Here is a 17,914-nt window from a genome sequence, read left to right on the forward strand (position 1 = left end):
CAATTTTTAAAAAGATGCAATATAAAAAGACCCAGGATGAAAATAAATAAATAAATAAAAAGACCCAGGATGAAGCCTCAAGCTATTCTTACTTATTAAGGGCTGAGACTGTGGCTGACATTTAGATGAAAAGAAAAATACAGGTATCCCTCATCCTCTGAACTCAGGGGCGGGATAGATTTGGATTCCTTTTCTTGAGATGGGCTGTTCTCCCTTGCTGGTCACACTTTCGCTGCTCTCCAAAACTCAGAAACCAAGCAGATTGAGGACGCAGGGCTTCCCTCTATCCGATTTTTGCTCTCCAAACGTAAGGATGAAATTGACTGGAAATGTGAGGATCCCTGCAGAAGCACAAGAGAAGAGGAAGGCAATTCTGCCTCCCGCGGAAGGGCACCTTGTGCTGGGGGAGTAGGGCTCGGAGAGCAGAGCCTGGGAAAGCCGCCCTACTTTGCAGAAGAGAGGTAGAGGATCTGGAACTCCCAGGGGCCTTCCCGGAGGGAGGAAGGAAGAAGAAGCGGAAGAGGGAAGGGGCAAAAATGAGTCAGCTGGCTGGCTGGGGAGGATACTGGCGGCGGGTGGGGTGGGGGGGGGTGAGTAAGGCAGTGAAGAAGTCCCAGGGGGGTGGGGAGGTGGCCAGAGCCCTTGTATGTGTCATGTTCATAACCTTTACTAAGAAAGTTTCTGCATTTAGATGATGTACACTCAGGCCGCCCAATTCAGCAGCTACAAGCCCCTGTGGTGGTTTTGAGTACTTGAATTGAGATGTGTGGTGTGTAAAATACACATGCATGCGTGCTAAGTCGCTTCAGTCGTGTCCTACTCTTTGCCACCCCATGGATTGTAGCCCGCCAGGCTCCTCTGTCCATGGGATTCTCCAGGCAAGAATACTGGAGTGGGTTGCCTTGCCCTCCTCCGGGGGAATCTTCCCCACCCAGGGATCGCACCCTTGTCTCTTGTGTCTTCTGCCTTGGCAGGCAGTTCTTTACCACTGGCGCCACCTGGGAAGCCCTGGGGCTAGAAGTACCTACACTAAGGGACAGGAAACTGGATGACATCTGGGGATCATGGCAGGTAAAGGAAGGAACTAAGAAGTGGAAGGAGCACCGGGAAGGCGACTTCCCTGGTGGTCCAGGGTATGACTCTGTGATTCCAATGCAGGCGGCCCAGGGGTTTGACCCCTGGTCAGGGAACTAAGATCCCACATACCCTGTGGCACAGCCAAAAAAAAAAAAAAAAAATATTAAGGGAAATACCAGGAAAGATGAGGAAGAGGAAGAGAAGAAAAAAGAAAACAGAGAGGAAACAACAGGAGAAGCAGCTCTAGAACTCCACTGTGACTACCACCAGCCAGATGTGATTGACTCTGAATTGAGATAAGAGATGGGCTGTGATTATAAAATCTGAAGCACCACCCTGCCCCCTGCCAAAAAAGTAAAACATCTCAAGGGTTTTTTTGGCCATGCCTTGCAGCTTGTGAGATTTTAGTTCCCTAACCAGGGATCGAATCTGGGACTTTGACAGTGAAAGCACAAAGTCCTAACCACTGGACCGCCAGGGAATTTCTCATCATTAAGTTCGATATTACATACTGAAATGATAATCTACTGGAGCTATTGGGTTAAATACAATGTACCATTCAAATTAGTATCACCTGTTTCTTTTAGTGTGACTCCTGGAGACAATTACATTACATATGTGGATCTACTGTACAGCACAGGGAACTATATTCAGTATCTTGTAATCACCTATAATGGAAAAGAATCTGAAAAGAATATATATTTAATTTATATATATAACTGAATCACTTTGCTATACATCTGAAACACTAAATTTAAAAATGTTTACTTCAATTAAATTTTAAAATGTTTCATTAATGAAAAAAATCATTCATCCACAACTGAAAAAAAGAAAAGAAAATTAGGGACTTCCCTGGCAGTCCAGTGGTTAAGACTTCGCCCTCCTGCATGGGCTGCTGGTTCGTTCCCTGGTCCGGGAGCTATGGTCCCACATGCCTCGTGGCCAAAAAACAAAACTTAAAACAGAAGTGATATTGCAATAAATTCAATAAAGACTATAAAAACGGTCCACATAAAAAAAAAAAATCTTCAAATATATTTAAGTGTGTGTGTGTGTCCCCAGCTCTGCTCTAGAAAAAAACGGCTCGAGGAAATGCCTTGAAATATGAATAAGGATGGGGAAAGGAGAGAGCTTCACTTCTCTTTACTTTTGACTGTGAGCCTTGTGGGATTTTAGTTCCTTCTCAGGGATCGAACCCTGTTTCTGGGTAGTAAGAACACTGAGTCCTAACCACTGGACTGCCATGGAATTCCCAAGATCTTCACCTTTTACGTTATTATTTTTAACAATGTGCAAGTGTTAAGCAAATAAAACCTTTAAACAGAAGCAGGAAAGAGATATGGGAAGGGGAATGTTTGTTCATGAAACTTGGGAATGTGAAGGCAAAAGGTGCCACATACAGAGAAAAGGGGTGTCCTCCAGGCAGGGAGCCCTGGGGAAGGGATTGAGGGGGTCCATCAGGCATCACAGCTAAAGGAAAGGCAGGAGGAAGTGTGTTCCGGAAGGGAGTGTGAGGCTTTGTAGCCCACAGGTTCCTGGGTGTCTTTGAGAACCTTTGTGAAATAGAGAAGTGGCAGCTTGGGGAATCATATGACAATTAGACTCCAGACACAGAGGTAAGGAGTTCTTAGGTGGTCCAGTGGCTAAGACTCTGAGTTCCCAAAACTAGGGGCCTGGGTTCAATCCCTGGTAGGAAACAAGAGCCCATATGCCGCATCTAAGACCCAGTGCAGCCAAATAAATAAATAAATATTTTTTAAAAAATGACAGAGGGGTATAAAAGATCCAGTTACTCTAAGTGGCCCTTCTAGGGGTCAGCAGTGTGGGCCTGAGGGAAGGTGTCTGGAGGGCAGTATGGTGTGTGCGCGTTAGTCGCTCAGTCGTGCCCAACTCTTTGCAGCCCCATGGATGGTAGCCTGCCAGGCTCCTTTGTCCGTGCAATTCTCTAGGCACGAATGCTGGAGTTGGTAGCCATTCCCTCCTCCAAGGGACCTTCCCCCGTGGAACTGAACCCGTCTCCCGCATTGCAGGCAAACTCTTTACTGTCTGACCACCAGGGAAGCCCGCAGGGCAGTGCAGCTTCTGCCTAACTGGTCCCTCTGATCCCCAGCCCCCTGCATTCTCCACTTGGCAGCCAAGGGGGACATTTACAAACAGAAATCTAATGACATGGCTCCCCTACTTAAAGTCCCCCTTTCCCATGGCTTCTCACTGCCCTTCAAATAAAACCCAACCCTAACCTTAGCCTCAGGGGTCACACCCTGTGTCCTACTCTCATCTACCCTTTAAACTGAGCGGTCCACCCTTCAGCCATGCTCGCCTTCTTGCTGTTCCTTTTTCTTTTTAAAATTCCTTTGCCTTGCTGCCCAGCATGCCAGATCTTAGTTCCCCCAACAGGGATCGAACCCATGCCCCTTGTAGTGGAAGCATGGGGTCTTAACCACTGGACCACCAGGGAAGTCCCCCTGCTGGTCCTCCAATAAGCCAAGACCACTCCCAGCTCAGACCTTCTGCACACCCTGTTCCCTTTGCCTGCAAGGTTCTGCCTTCATGAGTCCACCTGGCTAAGAAGGGGTCCCTCACCTCCTTCTTGGCTCTCCAGAGCCCAGTCACCTCCCCAGAGAGGCCTACCCTTGACGCCCTGGTGAATACACCCCAGGCCAGTCGCATTCTAGCTCACCGTCATATTCTGTAATGATCACGCTGATTTTTCTGCTTGCGTGTTTCTTGTTCATTTCTTGCCTCTAGACTATAAGCTCCCTGGGAGCAGGAGCTGTGATCAAAATGTTTGTTCACTGCCTGGGATGGAGCTGGGACTAAGAAAATAAATGCATGCTGAATGACTAAATCAATGAGGAATAGGGAGAGAGAGCCATTGTGCTCAGCTTTGTTGTAACCTTGGACCACACTTTGGAGCCATAAATTAACTTTTCCCTATGATTTGGGAAACTTATATTAAAAAGAAAAATCCAAGTATTGATTCCAGTGAGTTCAGATCTAATGATGACGATGATAGTAATAATAACAGCAGCAGACACCAACAATGTGTCCCACACTGTTCTAAGTGTTTTGCACGGATTAACTAATAATAACTATTATAACAATTCTTATAAAAAAAAACCTTATGAGATGGGTTCTCCCCATTTTACAAAGGAGGAAACTGAGGCTCAGAGAGGTTGAGGAACTTGCCCAAGGTCACACAGCCAAGAAGAGACAAAGCCAGGATCTCAACTCTGGCAGCCTGGCCCCCAAATCCGTAACCACTGGATCCTTGAAAATATCCTAAGGGGCTCATTCCTACCCTCAGTGACCTCTGACCTCCAAGCTGACCCACCCTGGGCTGACCGCTGCGGCTGACAAATGACCCGAACCCCTGGCCAGCTCCGAGCCTTCTCAGGACCCCCAGCAGCCCCAGCCCCGCCCCGCACCTCCCGGCCCCCGGTCTGCGCTGACCCTGCCTTGAGCTGAGTGAGCGCTTCCTCTACGCGGGGCTGGTTGTAGCGCACCATGTAACTGTGCATGTCGGGGTAGTTGCTGCGGATGTTCTTCTCCGTGGACCCGTTGGGCACCGTCCCGAACTTCAGGGGCGGGTACTGCTCCTGGGGCCGCTGGAACTGGGGCAGAATGGGGAGATATTAGAGTGCCCCCCCAGGGGGCATCTGGGTCAAGGATGTCCTTAACCAGCCTCTCCATTCTGGGGGCCACCGGCAGACGCCTCAGTCCAGAAGTGGTTCTCACACCGGCTCACTGTGACCCCCAGCAGGAAGCACTGCTCTTCACCCATCACATACCTTCACAGTTATCAGTACGTGTGCCCATAAGTAGGTATACATACACGTACGCACACACAATCAGGAGTAATATTGAAATATTTAGTCCCCAGTATGGCCCGATCATGGTCCAATTAGAAAAGACATGGGCAACAAAGGGGCCCCTGATGGGTCAGGCATTAACCCTTAACTTGCTGGATCATGGGAGGTCCCAGGGTAGGGGTTAGCATGGCACAGGCTAGGGGCAGTTGCTGAGTTACCAATCTGTTCAGACATAGTTCACTATTTTTTTTTTTTTTTTGGCCTCGCCATATAGTACAAGGGATCTTAGTTCCCTGACCGGGGATCGAACCCACATGCCTGGAAGTGGAAGTGCGGACTCTCAACCCCTGGCCTGCCAGGGAAGTCTCAATAGTGCACTATTTTAACAACACATTAGTGTGCTGGCTCAATGTCGGGTATATATATGACTAAAACAAATGCTCCCTACAACCATACTCACCCTGATTACAGAAAATACAGTCAAACATATTTTCTAGTCTATTCCATTCCATTAAAAAAAAAGTTCGTCATAATTCATGGAGTGGGTCATGACTCCCAGTTAACCACGTGAGTCTCAAACTGCACAGTGCAGACCACCTGTCTCCTGAACAAACTGTGACCCATGGTGAGGTAAGTACAGAAACTGAGAGAGTGAGCAATTCAGGTTATCTCAGAGAATAATTTTGTGCCTAAGAAATAAAAATGTGGGGACGGGGGTTCAGGATGGGGAACACATGTACACCCATGGCTGATTCATGTCAATGTATGGCAAAAACCACTACAATATTGTTAAGGAATTAGCCTCCAATTAAAAAAAAATATATGGAACACTTTAAAAAAAAGAAAGAAATAAAAATGTGGGTTGGAATTTTGCACATATTGGTTTTAAATTTTATTTTACTTTTCCAGTCATTCCTTTCTATTTTATTTTATATAAGAGTCAGTCTCTACTGGATTACAAATGTCAAAAATTAGCCCTTCATTACAGTTTGAGAGAAGCACTGATCTAGAATATTCATCGTGGCACTATGGCCCCTAGAATATTTGGGGACACTCTTTTCTCCTTAGAATATTTAAATAGTTCATTGTGAAACATAACCTTTTCCCTCCAGAATATTCCATTCTAGTACTCTGGAACTCTTTCTGGGGAAAAAAACCCTAGGAATACCCACTGCACCCCTCATCTGCCACCTCCAACCCCAGCCCATTCCCTCCCTCCCCAAACACACACACCTTTCGGTCACTGAGCCCAGACACGGTGTCCACGTACTCCTCCTGGATCATGAAGGCGGCCAGGTTGGCTGTGTAGCTGGCGAGGAAGATGACGGCGAAGAAGGCCCACACCAACACCATGATTTTGCTGGTGGTCCCCCGGGGGTTCTCCACAGGCACCGAGTTATTGAACACCAGGGCCCAGAGCAGCCAGATGGATTTCCCAATGGTGAAGGTTGAGCCACCAGGGCCTGCAGGGGGCCAGGAGGGGGACATGGACCCCATATCACTTCTGCTCAATGAGGGAGAGCAGAGAGGACTACAATTCCCAGTGGCCCCTGAGGCCTGTGCTGCCTCAGGAGACCACAGCTCTTTCCCAGGGCCTGTTGGGAAATGTAGTTCTATCTGTGGTCCAGGCACACTGGAGTAGGGTGATGGAAGAAGGGGACTCACGTTTGCCCGTGGCCAGGCTGCGGTTGTAGCCGACGGGACTGAGGTACTCGAAGATGAAAACAGTGACCGCGACCACAGTGAGGCACATGACGAACATCATCACCCACACGGCAGGGCTGTATGGCTCTGAGGGCAAGGCGGTGTGTGGTCATGATTCATTCAAGCCAAGGCTTGGGTGTCCACAGACATGTGACCCCGTCCTACTCTGCCCCCTTCTCAGGGACAGACTCATTGCCCACCAGACCCCTGGGGAGAGTGGGGGTGGGGGGGTCAGGGGGAGGACAGTCTCTTCCAAAGACAGTCATCTCAACCATTTCTGTGATTTCAATCGCCAAATACAAACTGTCTCCTAAATACGTTTCCTGAACCCCAGACCTGATTCTCCACCCACCCCCGGCAATCGCCCCAGGCCATTCATGTCCCACGCTGAGCCCAGCACCGACTCCCACTACCTATTCTGGGAGTTTCACCATTCATCCAGACCCTCCTCCCCTATTTGCCATCCTCTCTCCCTCTTCGCTCCTCCTCCCCAGCATCCCATCAGTCCCCAGCTCCCTTCTCCTGTCCTCCCTCTATCCCTACTCGCCACCTGGACCTTTCTTCTCCATTCTCTCTGTCAACAAGGCTCAGGCACACCCAGTCCCCTGGACCATCTCCCCATCCTCTCCCCTCCAGCCCTTCCTTCCACTATGGCCCTAAGAGGCTCTCTCTACACCCAGAGATGAGCTCTCCTCAACTCACAGTCCTCCGCAGCTCCCCTGCGCCCCCAGAATAAAGCCCCTGCCCCTCAGCCTTGCTTCCACTCTCCTCTCTGGGCTGATCATTGTCTCAAGAACCCATTTCTTTAACCACCCAGAACCCACAGTTCCCCAAATGAGCCACATCTTCTCTGCCTCTTTCTCAATAGCTCCCCTGCCAGAGGCCCCACCCTGACCTGTCTATCAGCCAAACTCCTCACACTGCCTTCAGGAGCTCACTGACAACAAACCCAAATCACCGTTTCCTTGAGATCAGTCCCGGGGATTTGACCTCACTGGGCCAAGTGCCAGCAGCCAGGACTGCCCCCATCACAGCAGGGTCACCAGCCTGGACTGCCACTGCAGTATCTGGGGATCTGCCTGTCACCTCCACCAGGCCACGTGGTGGGGCATGAACATGACCTTGTCACTCCCTTGCTGAAGGCAGGGGCCCCACGTGGTGCCTCTCAGGGTGCCCTGCCGAGACCTCGGTGCAAAGAGGAGGCCACAAGAGACACCACTGGGAAAATAGACGGAAAACAAAACACCAGGGAAGGGCTGTCCCTTCTCCTCCAAGCCCTTCCCCCTCCCAGGAGCTTTGCTTAGATTTCAGAGAGCAAGAGGGAACGAATGGATGTGAACCACTGCCCTTGGCCTCTCTTTTGTCCAAGCTCAGCAAATAAGCTTGCTCCTCAGTCTACCTCAAAGCCACCAGCCCATCGCATCCTAAGCCTGTTTATTTGTCTCACCCTCTCGGTCACCTTCCTGTCCCACACCCCAGCCTCTCTCCGCACTGACCTCTGCAGTAGCCTCCTCACGGGCCTCCTGCCTCCGCAGAGCCGCCAGTGGGATATTTTAAAAGCCTAAATCTGATCGTATATCCCCACACCACCTCCTGCAGTTAAAAACCTTGCCATTGCAAACAAAACAAAACAAAAACAGCCTTCCTACTGTAGGGACCATCTGCACAATCCACCATCCAATTCCATCTCAGTCCTCACCTCCCACCCCTCCCATGATCGCTCACTGCCCCCTCCCCAGTTCACACAGGCTTTTCCTGATAGTTCACAAATAACCCCATGAACATTCCCACCTTGGGGCCTTTGCCCTTACTGTTCCCTCTGCCTGTGACACTTTTCCAGCCAGATCTATGCAGGACCAGATCACCTGCTCAGACGGACCTGCCCCTCTACCCAGGGCATCATCAACACTGTTTCTCTCCATCTCTTCCCCTGGCTTAATTTCTCATAGTATTTACCACCATCTGAAATGATCTGGTCTATGTTTCCCTTTAAGAGATTGTTTTTGGTCTTCCCTGTGAGACTGGTGCATAGCTCTTAGAGGGCAGACTTTTGTGTGCAGCCCAAAGTCTGGCACATAGTAGCTGCTCAGTAAACACTGTTTGACAAGGCACGTGCTCATCTCTTTTTCTCATCTTATACTTATATACAGGGGAAGATGGGTTTTGCAGGGCCTGTTGCTTAAAAAATTTGGAGGATTCTCTTTAAGAAAAAAGTACACACGATTATGAGGACAAGACCGGGTACAGGGCTTTGAAGGGGTTGTGTAGGAGAAGACTCCTGAAGCTCAGACTTTCTTAGATGTATGGGAAAATTGCTTCTGGTTGGGGAGACTCTCCTATTTTACAGATCAGGGAACTGAGGCCCTCGGTTCACCTGAGTCACCCTGCTGGTACAAGCAATAGCAAGATGAGAATTAGACACACAGCGGCTCCGCCCCACTCCTGACTCGTCGTTCCAGAGCCCCTGCTCACCGAGGAAGGCTGAGGGCGACACTGTGCCATTGCTCCGCGCCACCATGACGCTGATGCCGGTCTCTACGAAGGGCACAGAGAAATCCACGATTTCGGACCGCTCCTCGTTGATGGTGAGGGAGCCAATGGCCATGTCTGCGCGCTGGTAGAACACCTGAGGGTGAGGACGGGGAAGGAGTGAGGGAAGCCGGTGGCTCTGGACAAAGACAGGTCCCAGGAGAAGACTAGGGTGAGAGGGCTAGGAGGGGAGCGGGGTGGATGAGGGGGATGCAGGCAGAGTCGGGCAGGGAAGGCGGAGGTGAGAGAACAAGAGTGGGAAGAAGTGGCCTCCATCTTCATCCTCCTGCCCCACCAAGCCCCAGGAGGTTTGGGGGCTCCATCCTCCTGGCCCCGCCCCCTTTCCCTAGTCTCTAAGGTCCCACTCTCCGAGCCCCGCCTCCTCCGCCCCAAGGTCCCTCCTCCTGGCCCCGCCCCTCCACCGAGGTGGGCCTTTCTCGTGGCTCCGCCTCTTCAAATCCAGGCGTGGCCGCTTTGGCCACGCCCCCAGACCGCAGCGTGCCCTCGTAGTCCCGCCCGTCTCTCGGAGACACTGCTCCTGGTCCCCGCCTCCCGGTTCCGACCCCCGACCCAGCAGCTCCTCGGCCGGGACCTGGTCCTAACTCCGCTCCCCACCTGCCCCGTCTCGGTCCCCGCCCTGTCCCCGCCCACCTCACCTCCCCGATCATGCCGTTCCAGACGCCGTCTATCTTTTTGCCGTGCTTGCCGTTGGTGACCAGGTAGAGGTCGTAACTGAAGCCGATGGTCTGCGCCAGCCGCTTCAGAATGTCGATGCAGAAACCCTTGCAGCAGCGCTTTTCCGGGCGGGGGGCGTCGGGCGGAGGGCTGCGGGGGGCGATCAGGCTCGGGAACATTGAGGACACCCCCACCCCCACCCCACACCTTAAGGAGAGGGGGACGAGCAGCAGCTAAAACGATGGTGGGCGTCGCTTTCTGGGAAAACTGAGACTCCAAGGAATTACGTGACTTGTCCAAGGTCACCCAGCTGGAAGGCTTTCCGGGTCCCAAGGGAGGTGGGGTGGGGTGGGGCGGGGCAGGACTATAGGAGACTGCAGGGGAGGGTTTTGAAACGGGAACTCCTGGATCCCAGGCTGTCACCTGTGGGTGCGGTTGAGCTGGCTCCGGCAGGGCACAGAGTCTCGGATGCAAGTGCCACTGATGGGGTCGGCGGGCTCCACGATGACGAAGGGCCGCTCTTCCAGCGTGGCCACCGTAAGGTGCTGCGTATCATCCACTGGCTGTAGGAAGCGGCCATAGCGCGACCACAGCGGGTACTTGAGGCGGAGAGTCTGCTGTTCCCAGCTGCCCACCTTGGCCAAGAGCAGGGGATTCAGGCTTCCTGAGGGGGAACTTTCCAGAATGTTCTGGCCTTCCTGGCCCTCTTTCCTCAGAGCTCCGGGCTCCCAGCTCCTTCTCCCTCAGATCCAGGAGTCTGGAACACCCCCCACCCCGCACCCCGCACCCCGCCCACCATCTCTCCCCAGGACCTGGAAACCCTTCAGGCCCAGGATGCTGGGCTTTCTTCTACCAGGACCCCAGGGGTCTGGGTTCCCAGTTCTTTCCTTGACCACCTGGAATCTCAGGCTCTCAGCCCTTTCCTCCCTCAGAGGCCAGAGCCCAGGGCCTCAGCCACCACCTCTGCCAGAAGTCTGGGTCCTCATTGCTTCTTCCCCAGGACCCAGGAGTCCCGCTCCTCGCCTGTGCCTGAGGTCAGCACTGGGACTCACCACCTCCCACGTCCTGTCTCGGGTAAGGGAGATGACCACCAGGGAGGGGTTCACAAGGAAGCCGTCCTCATTGAAGGAGTAGTCCCGGTTGTCCCAGGTGATATTCATGAAGTACCTGCCCAGGAGGAAGGGAGGGGACGTTTGGGGCCCTGGACTGGACCTTGGCACCTGAAGGCAGAGAAAGTCCCCTTGCTACTGACCAACCCCACTCCCCAGTTCGAATCTCTCTTCCAAGTTCTTGAAGACCCAAATATGCCCCTTCTTCACCAGGCACTCTCCTCCGGCAGCCTGGTCCCAGACCCTTAGCCTGGGTTTGGTGATCTCAGGGCTCCACCTGCCTCTCAGCCCCATCTCTGATCACTTCCCACGGTCACTCTTTCCACCCAAACCCTTTCCCTGCCCCATCACACTGTATGTGGGGTGTCCTCCAAACACCTCAAGTGGTTTCCTAGCTCTAGGTCTTTGTAGGTGCTTTTCTTTCTGCCTTCCCTAGCTCAGTTGGTAAACAATCTGCCTGTAGTTCAGGAGACCGGGGTTCGATCCCTGGGTTGGGAAGATCTCCTTGGAGAAGGAAATGGCAAACCTCTACAGTATCCTTGCCTGGAAAATCCCATGGACAGAGGAGCCTGGTGGGCTACAGTCCGTGGGGTCCAAAGAGTTGGGCACAACTGACACATTCACTTTTTCTCTCTGTCTAGGAAAAAACCCTTGGAAAAAGGAAAAAGACTCCAAGCTTCCACTGCAGGGGGTGAGGGTTCAATCCTTGGTCAGGGAAGTTCCAAATGCTGGGCAGTGCAGCCAAAAGGAAAAAAAACAAAAAACAAAAAACCCTTATTCTCTTCTCATCCTGACTAGTTTTTAGGTGTTCAAGACTCAGCTCACGTGTACCTTCTGGACAGAAGCCCTGGGAGGGGCTCTGGACTCCCAAGTATCTTTACTATACAGCGGCAGTCTGTACTCTGAATGCTTGTCACATCACCCTGGTCACTGGACCAGACCCTCAGCTGCCATCCTCACCCCCCCACTCCCCCTCCCTCACCCCCATGCAGGGCATCAGTCCTCAAACTCCATCCTTCCTGCCCCAGGGATATCTCTGCCCCAGCCCTCCTCTGTGCCTACAACCCTCCAAGACCCCACCCCAGCCTCCTACTTTGCCTCTAGCCTCCAATCTTTCTCCTCCAATCAGAACCCACCCCAGAGGGGTCTGTCTACACCCCAAACTGACTCCACTCTTTCCTGCTCAGAGCCCACTCATAGCTCCTGAATGCCCTAGAATAAAGTTTGAACCTCTCAACCTGGCATTCAAGACCCTTGTAGGGATTTCCCTGATGGCCCAGTGGCTAAGACTCTGCTCTCCCAATGCAGGGGGCCGAGATTCGATCACTGGTCAGGGAACTAAGATCCCACTTGCTGCAACGAAGACCTGGCACAGCCAAATAAATTTTCTTTTTTTAAAAAAAAGGCCCTTGTGACGTGCCCCCCCTTCACTTAACCAGCCTCATCACCCCCAACATCTACATTCGCCTGCCTTTATCCACCCTGAGCTATTATGGTCCCACCAACCTGCCCCAAGTTTTTCTCCCCTCTGGTCCTTTGCACAATGCTCTTTTCCCTCCCTGAATTATCTATTTCTGGTGGACTCCCAATTGCCTTTGAAGTCAAATCTAAATCCCTAACCTGGCCTAAATGCCCTACCTACGCTGGGCCGCGTGTCACTCCATCATATTCTGCCCGCTTGCCCACTGTGCTCCAGACACATTGGCTTTATTTCAGGCATTTCCAGCCCCAGGGCCCTTAAACCTTCTGTTCCCTCTCCCTTCTCTTCACTCGGATCTTCCAATAGTTGGCTGTCTCTCTCTGTCTACCTTTTTGTCTCTGGCTGTGCTGCTCAGCTTGTAGGATTTTAGTTCCTCAACCAGGGACTGAACCCAGGTCCTTCGCAGTGATATCATGGAGTCCTAACCACTGGACCACCAGGGAATTCCCCTGGCTCTTTCTCTTTATCCATTTTTTTTTTTAACCTCCAAATTTCCTCTGCTCAGAATGGCCTTTCCTGACGACCTCGTCTAACCTAGCACCATAGGCATTTCTCATTACATTCTGCCTGCTTTATTTTCATCTCAGAAGTTATTACCCATTGATGTTTTTCTCCTTTCTTTCCTGTCCACTGATTGTCTCGCCTATGAGACTGTGAGCTCTGTGAGAGCAGAGGCCTTGTTCAACATTATACTCTGTGCATAAAGCAGGGCTTGGCACATCGCAGATTCTCGATAAAGGGCTTTTCAGCGAATGAATGAATGAGCAATTTATTCTTCGGGTCTCAACTTAGATACCACCTCCTCCTGGAAACTTCCCTGAACCCACAGGCTGACCCATAACTTGTGTAGCCTAGTCTGGAATGTTGACTGGAGCCAACCCAATTCCTCTCCTGGGAGAAAGGTAGCTGTGAGATTTGGAGGGATGGGTGGTAGACAGGGCTTCCCAGGTGGTGCTAGTGGTTAAGAATCAGCCTGTCAATGCAGGAGACGTAAGAGACACAGGTTCAATCCCTGGGTCAGGAAGATCTGGAGGAAGGCATGGAAACCTACTCCAGTATCCTTGCCTGTCCATGGGATCGCAAAGAGTTGGACATGCCTGAAAGGACTTAGCACACACACACATGGCAGACACGATGGGCTGAAATGATGAGTATCATGAGGGAACAGAAATTCTGGGTCATCAGAAGAACTGGACAGGGAGAAGAACTGCCCCCTGGGAGACAAGGCAGAGAAAGAGATGGAGATGTTGATGAAGATGGAGACAGTGATAGACAGGGGGAGGGAAAAGAGAGAGAGAGAGAAAGAATCAGAAATAATTGAAAGAGTAGCTAGAATTGAGGAATTGGCCTCAAATTCCTGATGTCTGAGTTTCTGTGTGTGTTTATCTTTTCCAATAAACCCCATTTTCCCCGAGGAAACTTGAATGAGACTCTGCTTCCTGCGACCCAAAATGTTCTGGCTTAGCAGTTCCTCCATGGTGCTCCCACAAAGCCCATGCAACCTCCATTATTGCAAGTATCATGCTGTGTTGTCATTATGCCGTCCCTGTCTGCTACCCCTACAGGACCCTGTGTTCTTTGAAGAGAAGTCCACGGTCTTATTCATCTCTGCATTCCCAGGTCCCAGCAGGAGCCCTAGTTCTTAGCGGGCGCTCAGTAAGTATTTATGAACGAGGGAGGCTTCTCTCATCATCTGGTCCCTGGATCCTGATTCCCAAATCACCACTTCTCAATTCTCCTCCCTTAGGCTTTCTTCCCCACCCGTCACCTCTTCCCAAACTCAGCTCATCCTCATTTCAGTATCCAAGGCCTCTCTTTCCACTGCTCTGTCACCAAACTCCCAAAGCTTCCTAGGGTCGAGATGCTGTTTCTCACCAAACCCTGGTCCCCTCATCTAAAAGAGTAGTGTGAACAAATAAAATAATTTAAAACAGTAGTGTGTCAGTTGGGTACACCCCTGTCCAGCTAGAATCAACATTCCCCATATTCCCTGATATTCCTTGCAGCTAACCCAGGCCATGGGCAGGTGATATTCAAACTCTAACAATCAGTGTGGCACAGACATTAGCCAAACAGAATTGGTGTCTAGCCAATCTGCATGGATGTGGCTACAAACAACCAGTAATTCATGCCCCTGCCAAGTGACTTACGTTCTCATGAATGGGAAGTAAGACTCATCCCATCTGCCTCACTGGACTAAAGGAAATGGCTTGTTCTCCACCTTCTGTCTTTCCCCCTTTTCATGAGCTAGAACTCAGACATGCCCTTTGACACAGCTTCCACCATATGGGAAGATGACAGAGCAACAAGGTGGGAGGGTCCTGGGCCCTTGAATGACCACATGGAATGATGGAGTCTCCTGATAACCTGGACCATGGATCTCTGGGTTGTTAAGTGAGAGACCTCTCTACCTTGGAGACATTGCATTGTTGGGTCTTTTGGTTACTGAAGTTCAGCTCCTACACTAACTAGGGTGGTGATGGTGGTTTAGTCACTAAGTCACGTCTGACTTTTTGGAACCCGTTTATGACTCTTGCCAGGCTCTTCTGTCCATGGGATTTCCCAGGCAAGAATATTGGAGTGGTTGCCATTTCCTACTCCAGGGCACCTTCCCGACCCAGGGGTCGAACCTGCATTTCCTGCATTGCAGGTGGATTCTTTACTGACTGAGCCACCAGGAAAGCCCCCCAACTAGGTATTTCACCGAATCTAAGATGCTATCAACTAGATGTATTGCTATTTTTACAACAATGAAGGGGGAAAAAAAAGCACTGCCCATGAAATCATGATAAGCAATAACTGTTAAGACATGTCTTGATTTCAAAGACATTAAAACTGTGCAAAAATGCACATGCTAAAATCATGAAATACAGTAATCCTCTCCCGGTATCTCAGGTGTTTTTTTCCAAATCACTTGATTTAATCCCAGAAAGGAGAGCCAATAATTTCACTTATTTTATAGAAAAGGAGACTGAAGTTCTGAGAGGCAAGGTGACCCATTTGAGGTCATCGAGTACCCCAGGTGATCTGGCTCAGGAATTCTCCCACAGCCCTCCCAGCCCAGCCCCACTCACCTGTGTAGACTCTCCCCTCGATGGGTGCGGTTCTGGGCGCGACAGTCATGGCCAAGTTCAGGCAGGAAGCCATAGTCACGCAGCAAGGCCTGGGCACCTCTGGCCACGACGGCCACACCAGCTGCCACACGCCGGGCCAGGTCATCCCGCCAGCCTGCTGAGCGCACTGCAAACAGCCCAGCAGGCAGTGGGGCGCCTCCTGGCAGAAGAAGTGGCTCCCCGGGGGCACCTGAGCCCCCGCCTCCAGCCAGCTGGGGCCCCACCATAAACCAGACGTAGCCAGGCCCAGTGAGGCCAGCCTCCTCGGCTGCCCGGAACACGGGCTCGGCCTCCTCACGGGCACAGAAGAGCAGGCGGATCTGGGCACTGACACTGCGGAGCTGGGCTCCCAGCACGGCCTCGCCAGCCCCAGGGTCCAGTGTCAATGCCCCACGGTGCTCCCAGCCCACCAGGCTGCCATCAGTGAGCACCTCGATGTAGGACAGGAAGGCCCGGTGGCCAGGGGCACGCGTGGTGACGGCTACAAAGGACGTCCAGTCGTATTCCTCCAGCACCTCGAAGATGACCTGAAGCTGCTGCTCGGTGGACGAGCCCAGCTGCAGGAAGGTGGAACCTTTCTCCTGCAGGGGAGGAGGAGGATGTTAGGCCTCCTCCATGTGGAGATCTCAGCTCCCAGCTGCTGATCTTCAGAAGCCAGTGAGGGGCTCACAGCTCCCAGGGATCCAGAGGGGACCTGTCTCCCAACAGTGGATAAGGGCATCACAGCTCTCAACATCTAGCTGTTTGCCAAACCCATCTTCTTTCCTTGCTTGGGGCAAAAAGCTAGACCTGGCTTAGGTTTAGCCTCAGGACTGAGTTCTAGGCTCATCCATAAAAACCTCTCTGCCCATGCACTTTACTCCTCCCTGTCCGAGGGCAGATGCAGAGGCCCCCAAGGAGGAATCTAGGGGAATACAATGCCACAGCATGGAGGAAACTGAGTCCCTTAGTCAGAGTTTGGAGGAGAGCCAACTCCAATCAGGAACACCTGTTTGGATTTTATATGAGTGAGGAACAACCTTCTATTGAGTTAAGCCACTGAGAAGTCAGTGGGTTTACCTGTTACAGCAGCTAACATAATCCTAGTGAACACAGGGAGCAACCTGGGAGAGAACTACAGTTCTCAGCATCCACTGAGAGGGACTGTATCTCCCAACAGGCCATGAGGGTGCTGAAGGTAGCCTCTCCCAACTGGAAGAAGCTTTGCTGAGTAGGCTTGCCCTTCTCTGCTTTTTTTCCCATCTTCCTATCCCCTCCTTCCCGTTTCCTTTGCTAGACTCTCTTCCTCCGTCAGAATTCTAAACATAGGAGTGCCCTCATCTACTCTTTCCTTCTCTGTCCTCTCTTCCTGGTGATCTCATCCAAACCCATGGGTTTAAATATTGTCTCCTGTGGTCTCTAGTATGGTAGCTACTAGCCACCCATGACTATTCAAGTGAAATCAAAGTTAAATAAAATTTTGTTCCTTGGTTATACTAACCACACGTCAAGTGCACAACAGCTCACATGGCTAGTGGCTATCATATTTGACAAGAGTAGATGAAGACTACTTTCATCATTTCAGCAGAAAATCCTGTTGGACAGCCCTTGGGCCCACATCCAGGCCATCTCCAAGTCTTCTCACTTCTCTGTTCAAAACATGACTGCAGCTGTTCATTCTTCACTATGGCCCCTGTCATGACCCTCACCGCTTCCACTCTCTTGCCTAGATGACAACAGCTTCCTAATCCATCTCTACTACCTTTCTCGAACCTTTCATTCTCCAGACAGCAGCCAGAGTGATCTTTTCAAAATATTAATTGGATCGCCTCCCTTCTTGGTTGAAAACCTTCCAAAAATTCTATGTCAGAGTCAAAGCCAAAGTCCTCGCTGTGGCTCACAAAGCCCCACATGACCTGGTCCCTGTGGCCTCTTTGACCTCATGTCCCGCCAGCCCCACCTCTTTGCTCTTCCTCAAACACCTCAGGTTCCTTCTAGACTCAAAGGCTTTGCCCTTCACTGTCACCTTTCTCAGGGACACTTTTCCCCCCAGCTCCTTCCCCTCCTCCGTCCTCAGGTCCAGCTCAGTTTTACCTCCTCAGGAAGCCTCCCCTGACCACCGTCTACTGAAGCCACAGACTTGGTCGTTACCTCTCCTCCAGGACAGATTTCACTGTCTGTTATTTATTTTGTCTGTCTCCTCATTAGAAATGCAAGCTTCGTAAAAGCGGAGACTCTTTTTTTTTTTTTTTAACCTTCCCTAACTGTATTCCCCAGAACCCTGGCACAGAATCAGTCTTCAATAAATCTTCCAGTAATGCAATGAGACGAGCAGGTGGACTTTTTCCCTAGGCTTATGCCTGTGGTTAAATGTGCACGGGTTAGGGCACTTGTCCTGAGGGTATGAGGTTTCCCAGAATGCTATGAGACCCTGTG

At 51.3% G+C, this 17,914-nt stretch overlaps 1 protein-coding gene across 2 annotated transcripts in view; it reads right to left on the reverse strand.

The window, feature by feature from the left end:
* Nucleotides 1-17,914, reverse strand: part of GRIN2D (glutamate ionotropic receptor NMDA type subunit 2D) — a 36,490-nt gene that overhangs the window by 10,945 nt on the left and 7,631 nt on the right. For both annotated transcript variants that reach the window (XM_070450598.1, XM_070450597.1), the window contains 8 exons: nt 15,461-16,080; nt 10,850-10,964; nt 10,221-10,432; nt 9,779-9,947; nt 9,066-9,219; nt 6,555-6,680; nt 6,123-6,352; nt 4,531-4,691 (listed from right to left, as the gene is read on the reverse strand). In XM_070450598.1, coding sequence (XP_070306699.1) covers nt 4,531-4,691; nt 6,123-6,352; nt 6,555-6,680; nt 9,066-9,219; nt 9,779-9,947; nt 10,221-10,432; nt 10,850-10,964; nt 15,461-16,080 — 1,787 coding nt within the window. The remainder of the gene's footprint in view (nt 1-4,530; nt 4,692-6,122; nt 6,353-6,554; nt 6,681-9,065; nt 9,220-9,778; nt 9,948-10,220; nt 10,433-10,849; nt 10,965-15,460; nt 16,081-17,914) is intronic.

This window comes from Odocoileus virginianus, chromosome 20, assembly GCF_023699985.2.
Source record: "Odocoileus virginianus isolate 20LAN1187 ecotype Illinois chromosome 20, Ovbor_1.2, whole genome shotgun sequence".
NCBI lineage: Eukaryota > Metazoa > Chordata > Mammalia > Artiodactyla > Cervidae > Odocoileus > Odocoileus virginianus.